Source organism: Vicia villosa, linkage group LG3 (genome assembly GCF_029867415.1).
Source record: "Vicia villosa cultivar HV-30 ecotype Madison, WI linkage group LG3, Vvil1.0, whole genome shotgun sequence".
Lineage (NCBI taxonomy): Eukaryota > Viridiplantae > Streptophyta > Magnoliopsida > Fabales > Fabaceae > Vicia > Vicia villosa.
Genome location: NC_081182.1, coordinates 156,728,905 through 156,754,282, shown reverse-complemented (window position 1 = coordinate 156,754,282; position 25,378 = coordinate 156,728,905). Strand labels below are relative to the sequence as shown.

General features: G+C 36.0%; 2 protein-coding genes and 1 long non-coding RNA gene across 3 annotated transcripts; 2 read left to right on the top strand and 1 right to left on the bottom strand.

Moving 5' to 3' along the window:
• Window positions 1–5,519: 5,519 nt before the first annotated feature.
• On the bottom strand, window positions 5,520–8,737 carry LOC131662534 (F-box protein At2g26850). The gene is made up of 5 exons (XM_058932352.1): window positions 7,688–8,737; window positions 7,507–7,586; window positions 7,168–7,346; window positions 7,005–7,079; window positions 5,520–6,389 (listed from the first exon to the last, which is right to left on the bottom strand). Exons 1-5 carry the CDS (start codon window positions 8,180–8,182, stop codon window positions 6,202–6,204), a joined length of 1,017 nt encoding a protein of 338 aa, XP_058788335.1. The 5' UTR covers window positions 8,183–8,737; the 3' UTR covers window positions 5,520–6,201.
• A 5,218-nt stretch (window positions 8,738–13,955) lies between these two features.
• On the top strand, window positions 13,956–14,447 carry LOC131659237 (cyclic dof factor 3-like). Its single transcript, XM_058928451.1, has one exon. The coding sequence runs from the start codon at window positions 13,956–13,958 to the stop codon at window positions 14,445–14,447; it is 492 nt and encodes a 163-aa protein (XP_058784434.1).
• A 3,321-nt stretch (window positions 14,448–17,768) lies between these two features.
• Window positions 17,769–19,735, top strand: LOC131656828 (uncharacterized). Its single transcript, XR_009300315.1, has 3 exons — window positions 17,769–18,139; window positions 18,222–18,562; window positions 19,309–19,735. It is a non-coding gene; the product is annotated as an uncharacterized LOC131656828 (long non-coding RNA).
• Window positions 19,736–25,378: the final 5,643 nt, after the last annotated feature.

The window sequence follows — 25,378 nt, the reverse complement described above, 5'->3', positions numbered from 1 at the left end:
TTAGTCTTTTGGTCTTTGTAGTTTTCTTTCCTTGTTGCATCTGTTTTCCTGCATTCCTCTCCTGTAATCCTTCTGGTTGGTTATCAATGAAAAGTTTCCTTAATTTTACATTCCAGTGATTTTTATTTGTCGCTTTATTCATCTGAATCTTTTGAAATATTCTTTTTGATGTTATGACAAAAAGGGGGAGAAGATAAATGATAAATGATTTGATTAATCTATCAGTTGCTGGGTAAAGCTCCCACACATTTACTAACAAGAACTGCAAGTTCTATATGGTTTAAGTGTTTTGCAGGTATAAAGAAGTGAAGAGAATCTTCAAAGCAAACACAAGAAGCAAAACCATGGAAACTGAAGCAAGCTGAGTGCTGTCAAGCTTCAGAGATCAGAAGCACTGATAATAGAATTTGATCCATATTTGTCTATTTGATCTGACAAAATTCTATTTGCTCTGATACATTATTTTAGCCTATATGGCTCTGATACATATCATGTGTTCTAATATACATTTTATGTTCTGACTCGTTCATGCTGACTTTTGTCGTTTAGTTTTTGTTCTGTAACATTTCAGGATGTAGAGATGCTCAGATGATGCTCTGGTACATTCAACAATGTTCTGATACAAATCTAGCATGAAGTAAAGTTGGTAGAAATTCAAAGCTCTGAAAGCTATCCGAGGGAAGCAGAAATCAGAAGCTGTGAATGTTCTAAAGATCCAGAAAACTCAAGTTCTGAAGCTGTCCTAAATGGAAGCAGAAATCAGAAGCTGTGAATGTTCAGAAGATCAAAGAAATTCAAGTTCTGAAGCTGTCCTAGATGGAAGCAGAAATCAGAAGCTGTGAATGTTCAGAAGATCAAAGAAATTCAAGTTCTGAAGCTGTCCTAGATGGAAGCAGGAATCAGAAGCTGTGAGTGTTCTAGGGATCTAAAGAAATTCTAGTTCTGAAGCTGTCCTATGGAAGCAGAAGTCAAAAGCTATGAATTCTCTGAAGACAGAAGCTTATATGATCGTCTCTACCGAAATAATCAGGGAAGTCTTTTATTAAAGTTCTTCGAGTATTTATTTCAGGGGGAGATTATTTATCTCAGGGGGAGATTGTTAATCTCAGGGGGAGACATATTCATATGCTTATGCTATAGCTGTGTAATTTGTCTTTTGCCGTCTGTTCTTTCTGATCGCAAATTCATATCATTTATATATGTTTTTGTCATCATCAAAAAGGGGGAGATTGTTAGAACAAGATTTGTTCTGATCAATTATCTTAGTTTTGATGATAACAATAATATGAATTTTGCTTAAGATAATATGGTACTCTAATCCAATGCAATTTCCTTTTCAGGAAATATATAAAGAGTACGCATAATTCAGCGCTCAGAAGCTTTGTCTCAAAGGGTTCAGCATGCAACATCAGAACATGGTCTGGCAAGACATCAGAAGATGGTCGAAGCAGAATCAGAACATGGGTCTATGGAAGCATCAGAAGAACAAAAGAACAGAAGCACTGAAGTACTGATGGTATCACGCTCAGAAGCACTTCAAGGTCAGAAGATCAGAAGATGCTATGCACCAAGCTGTTTGACTCTGATGATATTCAAACGTTGTATTCACAAACATCAGATCAGAAGGAAGTACAAGTGGCAAGCTACGCTGACTGACAAAAGGAACGTTAAAAGCTATTAAAGGCTACGTCAGTAGACACAGCGTGAACAAGGCTCGAGGTAGTTGACAAAAGCGTATAACATTAAATGCGATGCTGTACGGAACACGCAAAGCATTAAATGCACTCAACGGTCATCTTCTCCAACGCCTATAAATATGAAGTTCTGATGAGAAGCAAGGTTAACGATCCTGAACAAAACAACTCAAATTAACTTGCTGAAACGCTGTTCAAATTCAAAGCTCAGAATCTTCATCTTCATCAAAGCTCACTACATTGCTGTTGTAATATATTAGTGAGATTAAGCTTAAACGTTAAGAGAAATATCACAGTTGTGATTATCGCTTTTAAGAAGCATTTGTAATACTCTTAGAATTGATTACATTAAGTTGTAAGGAACTAGAGTGATCGTGTGGATCAGAATACTCTAGGAAGTCTTAGAGGTTATCTAAGCAGGTTGTAACTAGAGTGATCGTGTGGATCAGTATACTCTAGAAAAGTCTTAGAGGGTATCTAAGCAGTTGTTCCTGGAGTGATCAGTGTGTGATCAGAAGACTCTGGAAGACTTAGTTGCTGACTAAGTGGAGAACCATTGTAATTCGTGCGATTAGTGGATTAAATCCTCAGTTGAGGTAAATCATCTCTGCGGGGGTGGACTGGAGTAGTTTAGTTAACAACGAACCAGGATAAAAATAACTGTGCAATTTATTTTTATCTGTCAAGTTTTTAAAGCTACACTTATTCAAACCCCCCTTTCTAAGTGTTTTTCTATCCTTCAAAGAAGGGGGAATCAAAATCAATAACCATAGACGGAAGACGACTGGTCTGAATATGGCAGTGGAAATAGTCTCTACCCAAAATCAGGATGGCACAAAATCTTGAAGAAGTAAGGTGCACATTACTTCAAGCAAATGACGATTCTTTCACTATATCATCCTATTTTGTTGGGGGTATTGGGACAATATGGTTGAGACAAGATCCTTTTTTGTTGAAGGTACTCTTGAAACTCATGAGACATATTCTCCCCACCAGAGTGAGATCAAAATTTTAACACTGGCTTGAAATTGAGTTTCAATATATGTCAAAAACTTCTGAAACATAAAAAACACTTCAGACTTAGATCTAAAAAAACATATCCAAGTAAAACGGTCATGATCATCAATAAATGTGACAAAAATATTTATAGTGAGCATGAGATGTTGCAGGAGACATTCCCCACACATCACCATGAATTATCTTAAAACAAGTGGAGGCACGATGGACACCTGATGGAAAATGAAGTGTTTTACTTTTAGCCAATTTGCAAACAAAACATGAAATAAAAGCAGTACAAACATGTTTATTTCCCAACAAACCAGCTTTAAATAAATGAGACATAACAATTCAATTTGGATAGCCTAATTTCTATGCCAATCCTTATAAGAGTTCATAATATTATTACAAATAAAATATAAATGACTAGAATTAAACTTGAGTGGATATAATCTTCCGTCTTTAGACCCTTCACGATCACCTTCTTCGACACCTGCTCCTGCACAAGACAACCAACACGAGAAAAATTAACATGACAATGATTATCCACCAATTGACCAACAGACAATAAATTGGAAGCAAGTCCAGGTGATACAAGCACGTCACAAAAGTTAGAGTTTATGTCACCAACATATGTGATGAAAAGTTTATTACCATCAACAATTTGAATTTGTTGATTACCATTTTAAGAATGGAAATTATGCAAGTATTCAGAGGAACCCATCATGTGATTGGATGCACCAGAATTAAGAAACCTTAATTGAGAAACATTAGAAGACTTACCCTGAATTCCCAAGGCTCAAAGAGTAGAGAGTACCATTTGTTGAATCATTTCAGCTTGTAGAACGCCTCCATTAGGTGCACCGTTATTGAGAGGGCCAACTGCCGAGTTTGTAGTGGCATGGAATGCCTTGGCGGGATGTTATGCTAGTCGGGGAGAACGTGTTGGAGAGTAGAGATGATATGACCCTATTGTTTGCAATAGTTGCAAAACTTCTTACTGCAGTTGCGAGAAATGTCCAAATTGTTTGTAAGAAAACCATTGGACTTTCGCATATCACGACCCTTTCCTCTACTCTGAGAAGCATATGCAACCGTCACAGGCTCATATGTGATAGCATCATGAGACATGGTGTCTTGAGTAAGGAGACATTGTTCCCCCCTAAGGAGTTTTCCAACACAAGTATCCGAGGAAGGAACATGATTCCTATTCAGCAAAGCTCCTCTAGCAACCTCAAATTTTGGGCGAAGCTTAATGAGAAATTGATCACGCCTACTTGTGTTATAGACCTCTTGAACAGCAACGACGGAAATATTAGGAACATCAGCATGTATAATAGAAGAGTGTTCTGTCCACAGATTAAAAAAAACCATAATAATATTCTTGAATAGACAATGTACCTTACTTGTAATAAGCTATCTCTAATTCTAACTGAAATTGCTTAGCTGCATTGTCCTAATTATAAATAAGCTTCAAATAGTCCCACATTTCTTTAGCAACGGAAAAGGAGCGCAAATTATTAATCATTTGAGGATTAATACAACTGAGAAGTGACAACTTGAGTATCTTTATATTCCCACTTTTCTAAAACAGCTTTTTCTGCCAGTGCCTCAGAGACACCGTCTAATAGACTCCATAATTTCTTTCCTTTAACATGCATTGAGAACTGAAATTCCTAAGCAAGATAATTCTTTCTGATAAAAGGAACACAAATATGATCTCTTTGTGTTTCGGAAGCCATAGAAAAATATTTCCAGTAATTTATATAACTTCAGAACAACTAAAACAAGACACGTGAATAGTAGAGAACTTGAGAACGACCCAAAAAAGCGTGAACAGGTGTTGCACGTAACCTAACTAGGTAAGGTTCTCAACTAGGAACCAACTAAACTAATAACATTAATTAATTAATGCGAGTCACGACACTGAAACGGAGAAGCATCAATTCTCGTTATCAAAGATAGAGCTATGGAACGACGATTTATCGGAGTTGGAGGTTGGGAGTTCTATTTCAAATCAGTTTCAGGAAATGAAGGGAATAAAATAGACAAATCAAACCGATACGAGAACAGTGAACACGACCAAACTGAACATGATTTGCAAACACGCACGAACAAAGAAATTTCAACCCTTGAGCACTTCCAAGAACGGATCTGAGAAACGATTGTAAGCACCAATGATCACCAATCGTAAGCTAGAAAGAGATTACCGAGAATCGAGATCTACCGAGATGATTTCAAGAGAGACCTAATGGGGTGCCGCCGGATAAAACCAAGATTAACTTAAAACTCATAGGTTTGATCGAAAACCTATTGATACCATGTCAATAATTCTTCGCTTTACCCTAATTGATACCATGTCAATAATTCTTGTATATATAGAGGTTACAAGGATATACGGGTAATTATACTAAATAATTACATTTAATGAAAACAAATCAATTTCTAATTTATTTCCCGTATTCTATGAACAAATCCTTATTCACATCAACTTGAGCAAATCTAGCACTAATTTGCTTCAGCGGTGCACTGCCCTAATTCATGACATTAGATCCCACTCTTAGTGAATACGCAAATCTAGCACTAATTTGCTTCAGCGGTGCACTGCCCTAATTCATGACATTAGATCCCACTCTTAGTGAATACCCAACCTATAGCCAAAATGGATGCTCCTTCTAATTTTTAAGAGGCTTAAAAAAACTTGTATTGTTACACAATTAATAGTTGTCTCATATTTTTCTTAAGTGGAGTCGGAGAAAGATCTCCTCCCAACTTCCACAAGTCAAACTAATACCAACCATCTAAACACAACACACATGTCAATATATGTCACTAGAAATTCTTGCCTTATATTCAAATCTTCTAGTTACATCACATGAGAAGTGATTGTTCTATCATAGGAAGAAAATAATTGTTGATGCAGATATGCCAACCATAACACTTAAATCTCCAATGATGTAACATTCTGCCTCCAATCTAAAAATTCAATTACCTGCCAACCAAAATTGTTTTTCTAGCAAGATCTAGAACATAATCCCCTGTCAAGTTTATATGGAAAGATCCTTGATATTCAAGCACAAGGGTTTGGAGGAAAACTGTTATGGCTCAGCCATATCCCCTCAATCCGACCACCATGAGATTGGTCACTCTGGACCGAAATACATCAACTGGCTATCCAGTTGCACTTCTAGAATCTTCTCCTGACCACTCGACTATCATGTACCTCACTGTAGAGGATCTACATATCAAACACATTCAACGGTTCTCCGCATTCCACAGTTGAAAGATAGCGAAGTCTTTATTCCTCTCCCCTATATATAAGGAATGACGCCATTTTGAGGTAAAAAAACATATTTTGTACATTTTTTGTGCATAACTGTGGAGTAATTTACATGAATAGAAATCAGGAAAATATACAAATTTTATGATGAAAAGAAAATCAGAATAGATTGGCCTAAATATATATGATTCCCTTGAATGCTTCTGCTTGTGTAACAAAATCATGCTAATACTAATCCATGACTTGAGATGGCCACATTAGTTTCCAAATGGAAATTTCATTCTCACTCTCAATCTTTCTTATTCCCCCATAAAATCCATCAACCTCATTTCCTTCCTCTCTATGATCTTTTCTATTGATACTAGTCTGTCTCCATCTTGAACCAGGAGTGTAATGCCTGAACTCTAGCACCACTGTGTCTGCATTCATCACATTTATCATCATATTAGCTATGATTGAATCTTAAGAAAAACCTGATTTTGTTTACTGTTAAAACTTTAGTAAAATTGAGCTCATGAACATAGATTGGCCATGATATGAATATATTCACTGTGTTGGTAGAAATGATGACATACATACTGATCATGAAATGTTTTATGGACCATCCAAATAGCATAACAAGTGGTCCACATTTAGATATACATATACATGTCAATTTTTTCACTTTATAATCTTCCCAATATAAAAATAATGATTGATTGCATAACTTTTCCATTTAAAATATTAAACAACAAATCAGCATACTAAAATAATCACCACTCTATCATCAAAATTTCTAGGCAATTTCTTTCTTTTAGCAACCACTTTTGTATAAACTATATATAAATATAGTTATAACTTATATTTTAGACATAAACCGAATATCCTCTGCATGTAACTGCAGATATTAATCCTTCGAAGTGGGAAAGATCTTAATAGATAGCAAATTCTCTCTCAAAAAATTTAACACTGCTGTTTAACTAGAAATCAGTTGGAACCCAAAAACTCTTATTTATCCAGTAACATATGAAAGAAATTAACATTGATTAATTTACCACTAATATGACATCGGCAATGATTTTCATTCCCATCGCATGACTCCAAGTGACCTACAACACCATACCACCAACCTGCCAGAAAATATCAAAGGTTTATTAATGAAAATGGTATTAGAGATTAAGCTTAGAAGAATATATGAATATGGGAAAAGGAACAGACCATAAGGATATTCTTTATTTCTCCTCCACTGAATCTCTATGTGATCACCAGGATGCAAATTATTTAAACAATCAGAGATATGAAGATCATGTGAACAAGTTTCAACAGGAGGTGCTCTTAATCTCTTCCATGGAATGCCACACTCTGTAGCATCTCCTCTTCTTCCATGTGCAGGATACCTGTAATAACCAATCCATCAACATCTAAATGAAAATACCTGTATTAACCAATCAATCAACATCTAAATTTCATTTTCTTTCTTCCTATATCTTGATTTAAAAATTCTTCAAATCTGTTTGGTACTCAAATCTATAACCAATGTGAACATGTCAAATTTACCTTGCTTGAAAGGTATCGGTTTGCGAATCATAGCTAACTTGAGCATCATAGCAAGACAACATGAATCCAACATGACCGTTCTACAACATAAACATCGATATATGTTAACCACATATTTGAACTAGTTTGTTGTCAAAATATTATTTCCTTAGGAAAATGATCAAAGGGTTTTCATTCATACCTCACGGTTATAGACTTGAGCAGGAAACCAGAAGCTGCCAGTCTCAATAGCAAGATACCAATTCATAACAGAATCAACAACCAAAGAACTCCTCATCTTGCAGCTATCAATTCCATCATCAACCTTTAATTTCATCCACTGAAAAGGCCAAAGAATAGAGAAATAACTCATCAAGAAGCCTCTTTGTGTTTGTGTGCCATGTTTAAACTCCTTAACACCCCTTTTCGAAGCAACATACCATTTCCATTCCCTATAAGCAGCTTGTCCAATAACTCCACCCCATTTATTCTTCATGTGCCTCTCCCAAAAGTAATCACTCACACACTTGTCTCTCAAGGAATGGCACACACCAGCCATTTGACAGAGTGATGAAGGAGGCAGCTTTTCAAGTATGCATTCTAAGGTCAGCTCAGGCAAGTCCAACAATGATAACTCCTCCTTGCTCTCTTCAACATTCTCAACTCTTGAACTCAGACTCTTCTTCAACAGAGACATCCTTGTATGAATTTCACAAAGTAAACCAACCCAAAAGTGATTGCTGAAGAATGTTTTCAAAGACAACAAAACTTGGTGAAGAAAAGGAGAGTTTAAAAACAAGAAAAAGGAGATGCAAGTTAAGAATAAAATAGGTTGGAAATCTTTTACGGGTCAAACTTGAATTTGGTATATGAGATAAGAAAGCCTCCAAGACCTAATGTGGAACTTAAGGCAATCACTTTATTTGTTATTTAAGATAATCAAAAGAAATGAAACAGCACAAAATTGTGAAGCTAATTTGGTTTCGGCAAACAAACACCTTTTAAAAAATGCAATATTTTTTAATTAATTCAAAGAGACCCCCACAAGAAAAAAACAATGGTGGGTCTCCCTCACATAGGTTTGAACAGAATTAATAAGGTTGACAAACCAACCTACGAATTCGGGTGGAAATTGCCATTACTTGAAAGCTTGAAACACCATTTTAAGAATTGGGTTGGAATAGCTCAATTTTACAAAATCGAGATTACTTTAGCTTATAAACATATTTTAAACTCATATCTTTTTTTTTTATCGTGAAACTTTTTAACACATTTTCTTACACTTAAGAATGAATATCTGGAACATTGATATAAATAATTGATGAACTTATAGCGGAATAATGTAATAATAAATGGCCTAATAAATTTAAGATAAACTCTGATGTCTTTTTAAAATGTAAATTAAACTTAAATTATTCTAACAAAACGGACTTATAAAATGATAATTGTCTCCCACTTATAAATTTATATTAAGATTATATTTTATTTCTGAATTTTATAACAATATTTAGTGAAATTTCAACTTAAAACTTTTGGAAACTCTTTTCGTTAACCAATCAATCTATATTATCCCAACGACATCAAAAGCCTTAATATTATTGCTGCTTTTAAAAAGAAAAAGAATAATAATAAATCTTTGAGAAATTGGTCTACCTCTTTTTATTGGTTGCTTTTCAAAACAGATAAAAAACAATAGGGTAAGCACTAAACAGGTGGCATTGAAAGAAAGGTTGAGTCTTTGTGGTAAAGGGGTCCTATGAAGTCTTTCATAGGAAGGTGAAGAAATGTGGGGCACCAAAACCTGATATCAGGTTTTGTGACACCTGGAAAATGAGATTAACAAAAATGGCAAGAATAATGGGGGACAAATTAATGAAAAAGATACAACAAGTCTAGATACAAAGACCCAAATCTGAAGAATCTTTTGTGTAAAAGAAATTGAATATATTGATATGAGAATAATTTGTGCACAGAACAAATCTTTGGTAGTTGAAATATAAGCAGTGATAGGTCCACAATAACAATGTATAGAGAAAGAGATTAAAAGGGTTTGGTGATGAATGTTTAAGGAGGGTGGTAGTGGGTTGGGTAGGTCCTCATTTCAACAAATTCTTCACCATACATACCTCAATTAGTTTCTCTCTATATTCAAAAAAATTCAATACTTGTTGCACTTTTCTCGTTGATACTTGTATTTTTAAACTCTTACTACTTTCGAAATACTCGTTAGCTTTTCACATAAATAAAATTATTGAAAAATACAAATTTGTTTTTTATCATTAGTGTAGAAATAACACACATTTTTTTATATAATTTTATTTATAATTACTTATAATAAGTAATTGATGGAATAGTTATTTTGTACAATATGAAAAGAATGGCCGGCTAAGATCGAAATAGGTTTGTTGGGGATGCCAAACGCATTTCTACTTCCTAGATTCTGTAATCCATTCAATTATACTTATAACAAAACTAAACAACAAACGTACAGATAATTAAATATTTATTTTTGTTACTTTTTAAAAAAATAACTAACTTTTTAATTTTAATATATAAATATATATAAATATTAGCTCACAACTTACATTCATTTGATTTAAACTAATATATTAATTCAATATAATTAGAGTGAAGATCTATTTTTTCCCTCACAAATCTTACAAAATCAAACTAGTCCCTCAAAAAAAATAGACTCAACTTAATTCTTAACAAAATTTAACTGGATCATATTAGTCATTTTGCTCGGTTTTTTTATATTTTTAAATCGTTTTTTTTCTTCATATTTTTAAACAATGACTGGACTGTCACGTTGTATTTTATTTTTTATTTTTAAATGATAAATTGATTTTTATTTTTAATTTTATTTTTAAGCAATTATGAATTAATAATATTAAAAAAAAGCCAAAATTATTTCTTATAAAAAATCGAACTCGATCTTTAAAAGACATTTTTGTTTCTTTACCATTAGGCCAATGTTCATTCTTAACAAGTAATTTCCATGATTTTTACTAATATGAACAAATTTTGTACATAACTTTTTACTTATGAGGTCTCATATCCGAGTCCCTTCAGGTTAAATGATATTCACTTTAGAACTAGATAAATCAATTTCTATTATTAATAAAGTGACTATCATTTACAACTAGAAAAATCAATTTCTATAGTTAGGAAATTGACTATTATTTACAACAAGGCAAACCAATTTATATTTTTAATAAAGTGCTTATAATGTACCATTAGACAAATCAATTTCTATTGTTAGTAAAGCGACTATCATTTACAACTAGACAAATCAATTTCTATTGTTAGTAAAAGTGACTATCATTTACAAATAGACAAATAAATTTCTATTGTAAATATAGAGATTATCATTTACAACTAAACAAATCAATTTATATTGTTAGTAAAGTGACTATCATTTACGGTTAGACAAATCAATTTCTATTACTAATAAAGTGATTATCCTTTACAACAAGACAAATCAATTTCTACAGTTAGTAAAGTAACTATCAATAACAACGAGACAAATCAATTTCTATTGTTAGTAAAATGACTATCATTTACAAATAGAAAATCAATTTCTATTGTAGTAAATTGTCTGTCATCTAATCTGAAGGGACTTGGGTTCAAGACCTTATTGATACAAATTTTATATTTTTTGTTTTAAATTTAGAATTGTTTAAAATCACTAGAAATTGTGAAAATTACTTATCAAGAATGTACATTGGTCTAGTGGTAAAGACGTAAGATGTAGTTTTTAATAAAAAAACAATTTGACTAATATGGTCCTTATAAATTTATAAGGGATTAAATCGGATCCATTTTATTGTGAAGGACTTATTTAAATTGTGTAACTTTTATGAGGGATCAAAATGAGTCTCCACTCGTATAATTATTATCCCATGTATCCTAATATTTATTTTTGATATATTATCTTCTTTTATGAAATTAAAATATATAACTTTGATAATTAAATAAAAACGTGTAACATCTCTAATTTTATAAATTATATTTTAAAATATTTGTGTGTATATAAGTTCCCTTAATAATCATGAACTTTTATTTTAAATGTTTTTTTTTCATATGTATACTAGTAATTATTGTGATATTTTGTATGCATTAGATTTGTTCTAAAAATAAACTCAGATTAACAATTGATGATGGCGGCCCTTCAGACTAGGGGTGGCAAAACGAGCCGTGGCCGGTCGGGCCGGCCTGCGCACCCGCCAAAATATGGTGGGTTGGGTTGGGATTTTAGGCCCGCCGCTCGCCAAAGTCCGCCCCGCCAAAACCCGCCGCCCGCCATAGCCCTCCCCGCCAATGCCCGCCGCCAGCCAAAGCCCGCCCTCCTCTAAAATTCTCTCTTTTTTAATTAATTTTAGTAATTTCAATTGTTGATGGTTTATTTTATATATTTATTTGTAAATATATGTAATATTTTTTTAAGTAAAATTTGTTAAAAAGTTGCTTTTATAAAAAATTGTTTTAAATAATAAGTGAAAAATTTAATTAAAAGGTAAAAAAAAACTATTAATCTATTAAAAAATGAAAAAAATAAATAAATAAAAATAGGCGGGCAAGCCCGCCGCCCGCCATCTTGGCGGGGCGGGCATGATTTTTATGCCCATTTCACTTGGCGGGCATGCCCGCCCCGCTTATTTTTTAGCGGGCTTAAGACAGGGCGGGCGGCTCGTTTTGCCATCCCTACTTCAGACGATAGCTTGATGAAGGTGTTAATTGAAATCTCATGAGAAACTCTAGTATGATTGGTATCTGATGCTTTGGCTCGACGATGGTGGTCGTACATGCAAACACTTAAATGATAAAGCCAGTAGCTATCAAAGGTGGCAAATATTTTTAGGGTTAGAAATGTATCATGAATGTTGTTAATGTCAAGGTTACATAACCTTGTAACTTGCGTTTGTTGATTAAAGAATCCCTTTGATGGTACGATTTGTGGATCTATGTGTTGTGCACGTACAACGGTCTATTGGTTTTGATGATGACACTTGTTAAACAACTTTTGAAGATGATAACTCCATAAGTTAAATAACTTTTGGTGTTGATAGCTTTTTTTTTTAAAGTTATATATGAGAATTGTCTAAGAGAGGTGATATCAATTATCTAATAATTCTTGATGATGACATATGATCAGCATATTATACTTAATCTTCACTATTCCAACCAGCTTATAAGATCCGACCTGATAGAGAGTGAAATTGCACTTAAATAAATGAATGAGAGATTAATTTAAGTTAGAATATTAAATTAGTAAGTATTTTATTTAAGTGTTATTGGGCTCCTTTTGTAATTGGGCTTTTAGGTTTATTGTCTATTGTCACTATTATATATGTAGTCTCTATGAGACATTGAAAAAATCAATCAAATGAAATCAAAGTTTATTTTCTCTTTTATTTTATTAAGTTATTTTAGTGTTATTCCCCTTTTCTAGTAGAACCCTAGTTTATAATTTTGGTAGGAATTGCTTCCTATCAATTGGTGCTCTCATTTTCTATCTCACTTCCGCTTAAATTCATGACAATATTATTGTTTGATGGGAAAGAAGATACCTATTGGTGGATTCTTTGTTTTAATAAATTTTTCAAAGAGTGTGAAACACCAGAGTCATTGAAGGTTTTGAAAGCTGTTGGAGCATTGAGAGGTTCTGCTTTCAAATGGTGGATATGGTGGTCTCGTGTTCATCGCAGATATAGTTGAGATACATTTACAACATCATTATTATGGCGTTTCAAGCCGGAGTAGAGACCCATTTTACCGCTGAATGATGAAGAAGAGGAACCACCATATGAATTAATGGAGTCCATAGATCCAATCTCGAAATCTGTTGAGGAGAATATTGAAGAAGAATCTGTGGAGCCTATAGCAGCTAGTTCTTTGCTTGAAAAAGATAAGGGAGAGGAACACGTTATTGACAAATTTGTAATTAGGGATAAATCAAAAGATGGGTTTCATTTAATCTTCATTGGTTTAGACAATGTTTCTTCTGACTATAGCAATCTCACAAATGAATCATCACAAAAACCACACTCTATAGATGAAAAACCTAATTTCAGGATGTCCTTCAAAAGCCCTCATTAACGAACACACCGTCAAGCTCCGATCACACAACTCAATTTACATCAGTCTTTGATTCTTCACCAGTGCTCATGGCCAAGGCTCCTTTCAACGGAAATAGGTTTCAGGATGATGCATACTTTTCAATTCCACCAAAACCTCCAGATCCAACCTTTTCAAAGACGAGCGTGAAATCCCACGATGCAACAAAAATAACCCATCCCCGATCATAGCCTGATTCCATCATTTTGAAGAGGATTCGAAGAACCGTGTATCAATCACTATTTCACGGTGACGCTGACCTTGTGGTTCCACCCAAACCTTCTGATCAGATCGACATTCGATCATCACCACCATTCCTTTCATGTTGGTCAAAACAACCAATTCAACATTACATGGAGAAGGAAGACGAGGAGAATGGACCTGAAGAATCAACTAATGCTGATGTTAGTGTTTCTTTGAATGAAATTTCTAACAATCAAGCTTATCCATACGAAGATGTTAATGCTATTCCAAACATGTACGAAATCGGCACTTCGAAACCGGGGACCGAATTAGTTCATAGTACTTATGAACAGAAGACTGCCAACAGATATATTGACAATCAAGGGAAAGCTTTCAAGAAGCCAAACAAGGTTCTCCACTGTCCTCGCTGCAATTGTTTGGACACAAAGTTTTGCTATTTCAACAATTACAATGTTAACCAACCAAGGCACTTCTGCAAAAATTGTCATAGGTATTGGATAGCTGGGGGAGAAATTTGGAACGTTCCTATTGGAATCGGTAAGCATAGAAATAAGCATTTGCCTTTGAAGAACATACCTATCACACAAACAGATTCTGACCCTACTAGTCACAAGGGGAAGTTCCTCTTAGTGAACCACTAGAAACTGTGTTAAATCTCAAAGACTGTACAAAAATTGAAATGGACTCTTCTACTATCCAAGACAATATTGAAGACTTAACTGACTTAGTTGGAGATGAAGATAAGGCAAAGGTGATTGTAGAAGCAGCAAAAGTCGCCATGGGTCAAGAATTGTCCCCTGTGCACTTGATAAATGTCCATCAGTTTGCTCAAAAGGTGATGGACCTACCTGACTACGGGAGAAGGTTTTCTGATTACCTAACTACCAAAATGAATGATATTGCACCAAAATTGCAATCTTTAGTTGGCGATAGTGTTGGAGCTCGTTTATTTTCTCATGCTGGTAGTCTCACAAATTTAGCTAAGTGCCCCTCATCAACTCTTCACGTTCTTGGTGCAGAGGTTGGTCCTTTGAGATGTTGGCCTGGTGATATTGCTGGTCTAAAGGGTACTCATCTTGAGATAATTTACGGAGTTTTCGGTTACATGCAGCTTTTATCAGCATGTTTCATGTCATTTGCTATGATAGGAAATGAAAATGGCGATGAGGCTGATTTTGTTATACCGAGTCATATACGAAGTCAGGCTGAGGACGCGGTGAACCGATATCATGTGAAGATGGAATCCATGCCAATATTAAGAAGAATAACGGACAAACATGGAAATATTGCTCGCAATTGTGTCACGGAATCGGCGAAACACATATTAGAACTGTTGGAGATCATCTGCAAAATCATATTCGATTTTGAAAAAAGAGATGTTTGCAGTATTAAAGAAAGTTCCTTGAGAAACAAGATTGCTCTTGTAGATGGGATAAGAAATGGAATTTCTAAGTTATTTGTTGTTGCATCAACTCACAGTGGGTTAGCATATAAGGGTTGTGACGGCCCGGTTTTGTTGAACTCCACTGCCAATAACACTACAGAGAAGGTACTTGTCCTTATATTGAATTTTATTAATGGTACTGATATAGCCTTCAAGGGAGCTGCCTTACTTCAAAACTTTTATCATGGTTTCATCTATCATTATTGCTTAATTGGTAGTGTTGTAAGTGAGTTTTTGATTGCTGATATAGTATTTTATGGTTATGCTCAAGAGATTTTGGTTAGATTGAATTCAACACTTATTGTGTTGTTTGAATCAAATACTGTCAAGAATAAATTTATGAGGATGATGTGTGGCTTTCAAAGAATATCAATGTCTTGCTACCAAGAGGTAGCCTATCTATCATTTGTTGTTGAACATTTCCTGAACATATTCCAGCAATGGCCCTTTGGTTCCACTTTTTCAATTAGTTTACTAACTTGTTGGGAGAAGTTTTCAAAATGGAGCATCACTGTGTTTGATTTCAATAGATGTTCTTGTTGTTCTCCTTATACTTCAAATTGTGGAATTCATATATATGGTTGTCGCACGCTCGCGAAAATGAACAGAGTCGCCACCAATATATTTATCCCAAAGAGGGAAAGGAATATCAGAAAACCTAAGATGAATAAGAACGAGGTCTTTCGACCAGAGATAGGGTACGGGAGTCGGTTACGCAAGGGGAAGGTACTAGCACCCCTCGCGCCCATCGTACTCGATGGTATCCACCTATGTTTGTTACTATCTAAATGGTGTGTACTATAAATCTAAAGCTTAATGCTAAGGGAATGCATGCAAATGAAAGAAAAGAAACACGGGGAAAAATAAGGTTTATAAATAGTTGTGCTCGCTTAGGCCCCGCGACCTAATGCCTACGTATCCTTTTCAGGAATCAGAGCGCCGTAGTTCGGCTCTTTAGTTTTTGTTTGTTTTTGTGTTTTTTAGTTGAACAGTTACATTCACACTCCGCTGCTCGACCTCTGGAGTCTTAAGCTGGGAATGGAGCGGAAGTAACGTGCTCTTAAGGAGAAAGAATGCCCTGAAGGCAAGAGAAGGAATGCCTCGGAGGCAAGAGAGAGAAGAGAGAAAATTGGTTTGTGTCTTTTAGGTGTAATTCCATGATGAACAAAACCCAATACAAGGTTCCGCACCACTTCATTACTTTGTTTAGGTCTGAGCCTTTATTAAGTGTTTTAGATGTTTTTGATTGGTGATTTTTAAGGGGAATTAATCTGCGAGTAGAATCACATAAAATGGTAGAGAAACAGATTAGGGAATGAATCCCACTCATTTCTCTACATAATGATCGAGAAACAGATTAGGGAATGAATCCCACTCATTTCTCTACATAGCAATCGAGAAACAGATTAGGGAATGAATCCCACTCATTTCTCTACATAGTGATCGAGAAACAGATTAGGGAATGAATCCCACTCATTTCTCTCCCACTAAGTGATTGAGAAACAGATTAGGGAATAAATCCCACTCATTTCTCTCCCACTTTTAGTGAAGTGTGATTCGCCTCTTCCTTTATTAAATGTTTTAAAGTTGAAAAGAAAAAAGGAAAAGAAAACTAGCCTAAAATGAATAACTAGCCTAATGTTATGATTATACCTAAGTTTTAGGATTTTAAGGGAAAAGACTAAGCCTAATATTATGAAGATTATAGGTCCTAAATCTTAAAGGAAACATACAAGTGAAGTCACAACATTATAAGTCAAAAGAATCAATGTAAACAAATGATACAAAATAGTACAAAATGATTTAAAGATGACTTGAAACATAGTACAAAGCATGGAAGCAAAAGATGCAAAATATAGTACAAAAATCGAATTAAAATACTATTATTTCTATGATTTTTATATGACAAAAACAAGAATTCTAATCAAGCAAAAGAATTACAATAATATCCTAAACTAATATTTTTTTGGTGATTATTTTTATATGCCAAAAATTAGTACTAATGTCTAAAAATATAGGAGAAAAATTAGTATTATTATTGTCTAAAAGAAATGACAAAAAATCTACTTAAAACACAAAAGAATCAATTCAAAAAAAGGAAACAGGGGGGTGCAATCCTGAATTGCAGTGTGTAAGGAGCAACAGGGCGCAGGCCCAAACAGGGAGGCCCGGAAGAGTTATTTTTGTTGTTACCTAGCCTGCCAAGAACGGTACAGCATGGGCCAAATAGGGGTGCGAATAGAATCAGGCCCAGAGGAAGTTTGTTTACAGATTTTTGTTGCCAAAAGATGGCTCATGGGCCTCAAGGGGTGCAGAGAACAATTTCGTTACAGGCCCACAGAACTAGCTTTGATTCATCCGTTAATTCAGATTTTATTTAACTAATGTCAATTAAATCAATTAATAGGAAATTAAACCTTATGTTATATTCCAATTATATCAATTAATCAGATTAATAACATTAATAATAATAAAAATGAAATGAAAAGGGGATAGGGTTTATATGACGTTCCAGATTCCTCTTCTGATTTTCACTCTCTTTTCTCTCCGACGGCGACGGCAGCGGCGATAAATTTCACTAGCCGATCAAAGCTCAAAAACGCCACCGTCCGCGCCTTCATTTCTCCAAATCAAGATCCTAAATCAACTTGGCTCTCAATCTCTACGGTTCAACACTCTATCGAGATTCAACAGAGGAATTGGAGTTTAACGGAGCTCCGTTGTGCAATTCGACTCAGGGCAAAGCAAGATTAGGCAAATACGCAGTGAGACGCGAAAGTTACCTGAAGTACGGATTGGTGTTATTTGAAGAATTCCGGAGATGCTTCTGAATCGATTTGTATGGTGCAAAATTGAACACGATAGGTGGAGAAGATGATGTTTCTTCAGGTAAAATTTTGATAGCTTCACTCTTCGTATTCCTTATTCTTCTTCTTCTCGTGTTCTGAGTCCTTGTTTCTTTGAGTATCAGGCGATGATGATATCCTTGTTGACGTGTTGATAGTGTCGAAGCCTGAATGAATATTGAAGATTGTTGCCAAACTGAAGATGAAGATGGTGATTCGATTATCAGTGAAGCAGAGATTACAGATCGTGAAGGATGAAGGAGATGCAAGGTGAATTGAAGATGATGTGAAGGTGAATTGAAGATGTGTTTCAATGGAGTTCTGAAGGTTGTGAAGCAGAGTGATGAAGGGAGGTTCTGAGATGATGATTGTGAAGAAGGCGAGAAAAATGGTTGAGAGATGAATGAATCGAAAAATGGAGGAGAGGCTGAAGTGGTGGAAGAAGTTCTCTTTTATAGCAGTGAAGGTTAGTTCTGTTCTGATTTTTTCTTGCCTTCTATTGGTTTCTACAATCTGTTAGGTGTTTGAGGATTGGTTAGAAGTTATAGGTGGTTGAGAAATTCTGTTAGGGAAGTTGAGTGAGTTAGTTAGATGTTTGGAAAGTTGTTATGGCAGTTAGAAGAAATTGCAGGTTAGTTAGACTTGGTTATAATTCTGTTTCGGCTTGTAACTGGTTTTCTGGAGGTAGTTAGGATAGTTTTGAAAAACTGTTATGTGGTTGGCTGTTAGGAAAATCTGTTACTGAATCAGTTAGTTGTTAGTTAGAAACTGTTTGATGAGCTGGCAGGTGGTTAGAAAATGATTGGTTAGAATTAGTTAAGTTAATGAGAGTTTGAAATGGTTCCAAGCTGCTAGAAATTGGTTATTTTCTATTTTTGGTACTGAACTGCGTATAGATGTATTGTTGAACTACGATTGAATTGTGGATGGCTGTATTGTGACATGATGTCTTTGGATGATCAATTTCTTGAACGTGAATTGGCTGCATCGAATGAACACCTTGCATTTGAATAGCTGACCATTTCTTGACTGTATGAATGAATATTTGATCACTGTTAATGTTTGGAACTGATATGGCATGGTTTTGAGTTATGTCTTGTGTATGAATGGACGGTGTTTGGACTGTTAGGACATGCTGGTTATTTGGATTAATAATGTATTTTGAAACTGATTTTTTTCTGGTTTTGTATGCTATGGATGTTTTGTATGCAGGGCTGGTAGTGAATATATGGAGGTCCAGAACATATGTGCTGCAAGTATCAAAGAGGCCTGCCTTGGCATATTTGGAGGCTTTGTAATAGGAAGCATAGTGTAATATGTGGGGGCAACATCATGAAGAGGGCCATGGATGGAATTACTTGGTGAAGAAGAAAGAAACGGGGCTTAAGGATGTAGGTCTAGGAGATATTTGCTGCAAGTTCAAAGAAATAGATACAAGGCTTTTGTTGTTAAAGTAATTTCACTTTGTAGTTGAATACTCCTTGAATATGTTGACTTGTGATTCATAGATGGACCTTCAAATAAATGCATAATTAGGTACTCGAGAATAGGCATTTGGTCCTCGGATTCTGTGTAATGTTGCTTGTATAATCTTCATGAATATTTTGAGCTTGAAATATAATGTGGGCTTTTCTCTTCACATTCAAATAAAATTTGAATAATTCTTTTTCCAAACTATGGCCCAAAATAAATCGTTCCTTAAGCAAGCAACATAAGAAACTCAACATTTTTATCCAAATGAATATTGTACTCAAACAGTGAACCAAATAATTATATCCAAGTTCCATAAGAAAGATCCCTCGATTAATAAATGAATAGTGAAGTAAACCTGGTTCTTGATGAATGCAATCATAGAGAAATAAACCCTTGGTTCTTGATCCTTTAATTATGTGTACAATGAAATGCATGGTTTTATTGATGACCTAAGATGCACATGATGTCAGAGCCATAAGCCAATTAGAAATAGAATTAGGAGGGCAAATTTTGGGGTGCAACAGCTGCCCCTATTTAATCATCTTAAACCTGAAGGCGAGATTGGCGCTAGCCTTTTGATCCTTCGAGGTAGAAGAAGATTAAATATCAAGAGAACCTGAAAATTTGCCTGATGAGATATAGGATCCACTGGGGAAAAGATGGTGTCAATTCCACTGAGAAAGAAAGTATCAATTATGGATTGGACCAATTAACTCTAGGTTAGAAATGAAATAGAACTCAACTTTGGGTTGAAGAAGAAAAGCGAGTCAACTCAGGGTTGAAGAATAAAGGGAAGTCAACTCGGGGTTGAATAAGAGGTAAACATCAATTCTGGATTGAGAACGGAAATGGAACTCGGTATTAATGGGACAAGATATGGGTATCAACTCTGGGTTGAAGAAGAAGAAAAGAAAATCAACTCTGAGTTGAAGACAATGGGTAGACATCAACTCTGGGTTGAGAGAAGGTAATTCAACTCTGGGTTGAAAGAGGAAAGATGAATAATTAGACATAACCGTCAACTCTGGGTCGAGTGGGAAAGACAGGAGATAATCGTCAACTCTGGGTTGAGAGGGAAATAAGGAAGGATGACCGTCAACTCTGGGTTGAGTGGGAAGGGACAACGGATAACCGTCAACTCTGGGTTGAGTGGGAAAATGAATCAATTCTGGATTGAATGAAAGATGATTGTCAACTCTGGGTTAAGAAGTAAAAGATCAACTCTGGATTGAAACAGGATAACCGTCAACTATGGGTTGAGTGGGGAAGAAAGAAGATAACCGTCAACTCTGGGTTGAGTGGGAAAAGATAAAAGATAACCGTCGACTCTGGGTCAAGTGGGAAAAGGAATCAATTCTGGATTGAGTAAAAGATAACCGTCAACTCTGGGTTGAGTGGGAAAAAGAAGAAATCAATAAGGAATATCCGTCAACTCTGGGTGAGAGGGAAATGAAAAAAGATAACCGTCAACTCTGGGTGAGTGGGGAAAATATAATTAACTCGGGGTTACAAGATGAAAGGAAAATCAACTCTGGGTTGAACACTAAAACATCAACTCTGGGTTGAAGAAAGATGAACATGATTGACTTTGGGAGATGACACCACAATGGTAACTCTGAGTGATCTAGTGGAATATAAATTGAATGCTTTGTAGGGACCTCATCTGATGAGTAACTTGGCTTATGCTTCATATGCAATGTATGATTTATTTGTGCACTTCTGGAGATGCAATGCTATGGATTATATATGCAGTGTACTGATTGATTAGGGTTTCTGCTTTGTATGGAATAGATTAGGTGGAGTTCTGAAACTCTGTTTGCGATTCCAGGTGAGGGTGGATGCCCCTGCTTTATTGATGATTGGATCATTAAGGGAGATATGCTAATGTAATGATATGCATGCTGATTGTATGATTATGAGTGTAATGATTGTTTCCAAGATATGAAGGACGAATGGAGAATGCCTTTGTGGAAAGTTCGTTGCTTGAAGGATAGAATCGGTGGAGGTGTTTGGCTTGACTCCTCGACACTTACCTCGATATCTGACGCTTGATTGAAGATGACTTCTTTCTATCTTGCCCCAGCTTGTATGATCTTTTGAGATAGAACTTTGATAAAGCTTGAATCATGGAGATTTGTAATGGTCTGCCCCAGTGTTGATCATGGGATGAATGCCCCAGATTGAAATGAACCATTCCACCAGATGGATGCTTCAGGTATTTGCTTGGTGGATGACCAACCTTTGCCTTTGTAAGATTACTTGATGAAATTTTAATGTTGAACTTTCCTTGGTATCAAGTACTTACTTTCAGACTAGAGACGATTCTATTTTGAAAAGGATAATGAGAATGCGATGCACATGTTAATCTCAAAAGAAAAGTTTTTATTTGTCAAAATGTTGTACTGATATTAACACAAGTGACAAGCAACATTAGGAGTCAGTTTTGACATGATTTTTACAGTTGGTATGCTTTCAGAACGAACCCTGCTTCAATTAGGACTTTTGGGGGTTGTAACGTGGCCGGGTTCACGGTTTAAGAAACAAAGGATAAAGGCTCAAGTTCTACTTAACCCACCCCTTCTTCGTGATGTTCTCCAGTCCTACGTTCAGCTAGTTCAACACGAGTATTCGCCTTTCAGGAAGGATTGTGGTTGATGGGGATCCTTTATGGCTTTGATGGAAGTGGCAGTCACCCTTTGGTGCTTTCGTTGATGGTCACAACAACTTGTCCCTTGGAGGATTTCTTTTGCTTTTGCCTTTTGCTTTCCCTAAATTTTGCCTGGACAAAAGTTTCTTTTGATCTTGGTTTTCGTTGTCCAGCGGGATATGCCCTAATTTTTTGCCTAAGTCATTTGCTTCAAAGCTTCTTTTCCTTTTTTTTTGACTTAGCGGGCTATTGTTTCTTTCTTTTTGATCATGATTCAATACTTTTCTTTTCCTTCTTTTTTGTCTCGTTCGGGAACAAGTTGTATAACTTTTGTGATTGACTTGATAAAAAGGTTGTGACTGCCTTCTTCTTGGTGACTAAGAGGCATCCATTGTGGATTGTGCCCTTTTTCCTTTGTTGTGAGAGATGGAATATGATTGATCCTCTGATGGAATACCTGAAAGTTGAGCACTCGGTCGCACTAACTGAAGACTACCCTGCCCCTGGTTAAGATTGAGGGTTTTGTTATTTTTTGAAAAGAAATTACTACTCCTTAGGCTCAAAGGGGTTTACGAAGGTTTCACTCCCTTATAACTCCGGTGTTTAGGAATTAAAACAATGTCTGTACATCGTCAGCAGGATCTTTGTTCCAAAAGCATACACTTAGTAGTTCATGTGTTTTTGATTTTTCATCATTCTCCTTTTTAGTTGCTTAAGACAGATGAGTTGAATATCAATGAACATAATGACAAAAATGAAATGATTTGACAAAAACATGTATATTACATTATTTTTATTTATTCAAACAGAATGAATTTCTTACAATGAGAAGTACTTAATAACAACAAAAGTAATACAATTGAAAATACTAAAGAAATCTATACAATGGCAAGCTTGGCCTTATTCTAATGCAAATGAAATGTTCTCTGACAAACATAAAGTCTTCATGGTCCACTGGTGGAAGCTCCATTGTGAGGTGGCATGGGATTGTTGATCACATTAGGTGCCACAGGTGCAAACGTAATCTCTTTTGTGTCAAGCAGATCCTGAACTTTGTCTTTTAGAACTATGCACTCTTCAGTAGTGTGACCAGATCCTCCTGAGTGGAATTCACACTTGGCATTAATCTTGTAATTTGGAGGGAGGGGATCAGGAGGAGGCCTAGCTTCCGCCAATTGAACCAGTTTGAGGTCGAGCAACGTAGCGAGAAGTTGGCTATAAGACATTGGTACACGATCATACACCCTTTTTGGCCTATTCTGCCTCTGTTGACCTTGTCTTTGTTGATAACCTTGTTGTTGTTGTTGAACATATTGTTGATAAGGGACCCAAGGTTGTTGACCAACGGGCGCCACATAAGCTTGAGGAGCGGTGGCGTTCACTTGATAGCAAGGAGCTCGATCTTGAGTAGAAACAGCACTAGTCTCGCCTTCTTTCTTCTTGATGAAATTACCCTGAGGCTTCTTGTACCCATTTTGATTAGCAGCAGCAACATTGGCGGGATTCTGGATCTTACCAATTTTCAAGCCATTCTCAATTCTTTCACCAATCCTGACTAGATCGGAGAAGCCAGAAGAAACACTACCCACCATCCTTTCGTAATAGTGCCCCTGAATAGTATTCATGAACATATCAACTAGTTCGGATTCAGAAAGTGGTGGATTAACCTGAGCAGCCATTTCTCTCCACCTTTGGGCATATTCTTTGAATGTCTCATTGGTCCTTTGCACCTGATTTTGCAGTTGCAACCTAGTCGGTGCCATGTCAATGTTGTATTGATATTGCTTGAGAAAGGCATCAGACAAGTCCTTCCAGGATCGGATCCTATTACGCTCCAGATTCATATACCAGTTCAAAGATGCCCCAGACAAGCTATCTTGAAAGCAATGGATGAGCAATGAGTCATTATGGATGTGAGAAGCCATCTTACGACAGTACATGATGATATGGCTCTTTGGACAGCTTAAACCTTTATACTTCAGAAAGTCGGGAGTCTTGAACTTGGGCGGAATAACCAGATTAGGAACTAGACACATCTCTTCGACATCCATTCCATAGGCACTAAAACCTTCAATAGCTCGAATCCTCTCCTCAAGAATTTGATACCTCTCAGCAAATCTCTCAACGGGTTGAGCTCTTTCAACAGTTGGAATTGGATGCATTTCTGGATTAGCAAACTGAGGACTACAAAAAGCAGGATAAGGAATCTCTGTATGAGGAGGTGGAGTAGGAAATGGGCAAGCATGCCCAGTCATAGTTGGCACTCCAGAAGATACAGGCATAGGTCCTCCTTGGTTTGAAGCTCCAAGAGTATCAACAGTCATGAAGCTAAATGGCATTCCAAGAGTAGCATTAGTCCTTGGTTGGAACTCAAGTGGATTAGTAGAAGGTGGAATGACATCAGGTCGACTAGCAGCAGCTTGATTAGCAGCAACAGGAATCTCTTGCGCAACATGAACTCTCTCATTTCTTAAGGCTTGGAGGGCTTCCAGGATTGCATCAACCTTACCTTTCATTTGATCCATCTCTTCTCTAATGGCAGCTTGATCTTGTTCATAGTTCTCCATGATTCTTCTTTTGTGAGCTCTTGTCAGATATCGGTGTGGAGGAATCGTCTTGACTGATCTGATGGAGAGGAATGTAAGAGTCTTGGTAACCATGGATGCATATGCATGAATGCAAAAATGTTAATGATGATGCAAATGCAGTAGGAAACAGGATCAAGGATCAAGGCCTCTTGTGATAATAACTTCTCATGGTCAATAAGATATGATCGAATCCTCCAGATTCAGAGGTTCGACGTTGCTTTCTGAATAAATAGCTTGTGCATAAGTCAAAGACGGTCAAACCCTCTAGATTCAGAGGTTCGACGTTGATTCTGATAGATAACCTTTGCAAAAGTCACATAAGGTCAAACCTGTAGATTCAGAGGTTCGACGTTGATTATGATAGATAGTCTGAATGGCTTAGGGTAGGATGGAGGCATGTTTTCCTGCAAAACAAAATTCCCAACCCCTCTCACAGGTAGGATCTAGTATATGGTTGGTCAAAAAGCCAACAGAGGATTGAAAGTAGGCGCAATCATACGATATTGCCTCTTTCAACCAAGCTCTGTCCGTGGATACATGATCGGATCAATCAGACATACGTCTTCTGTCCCTC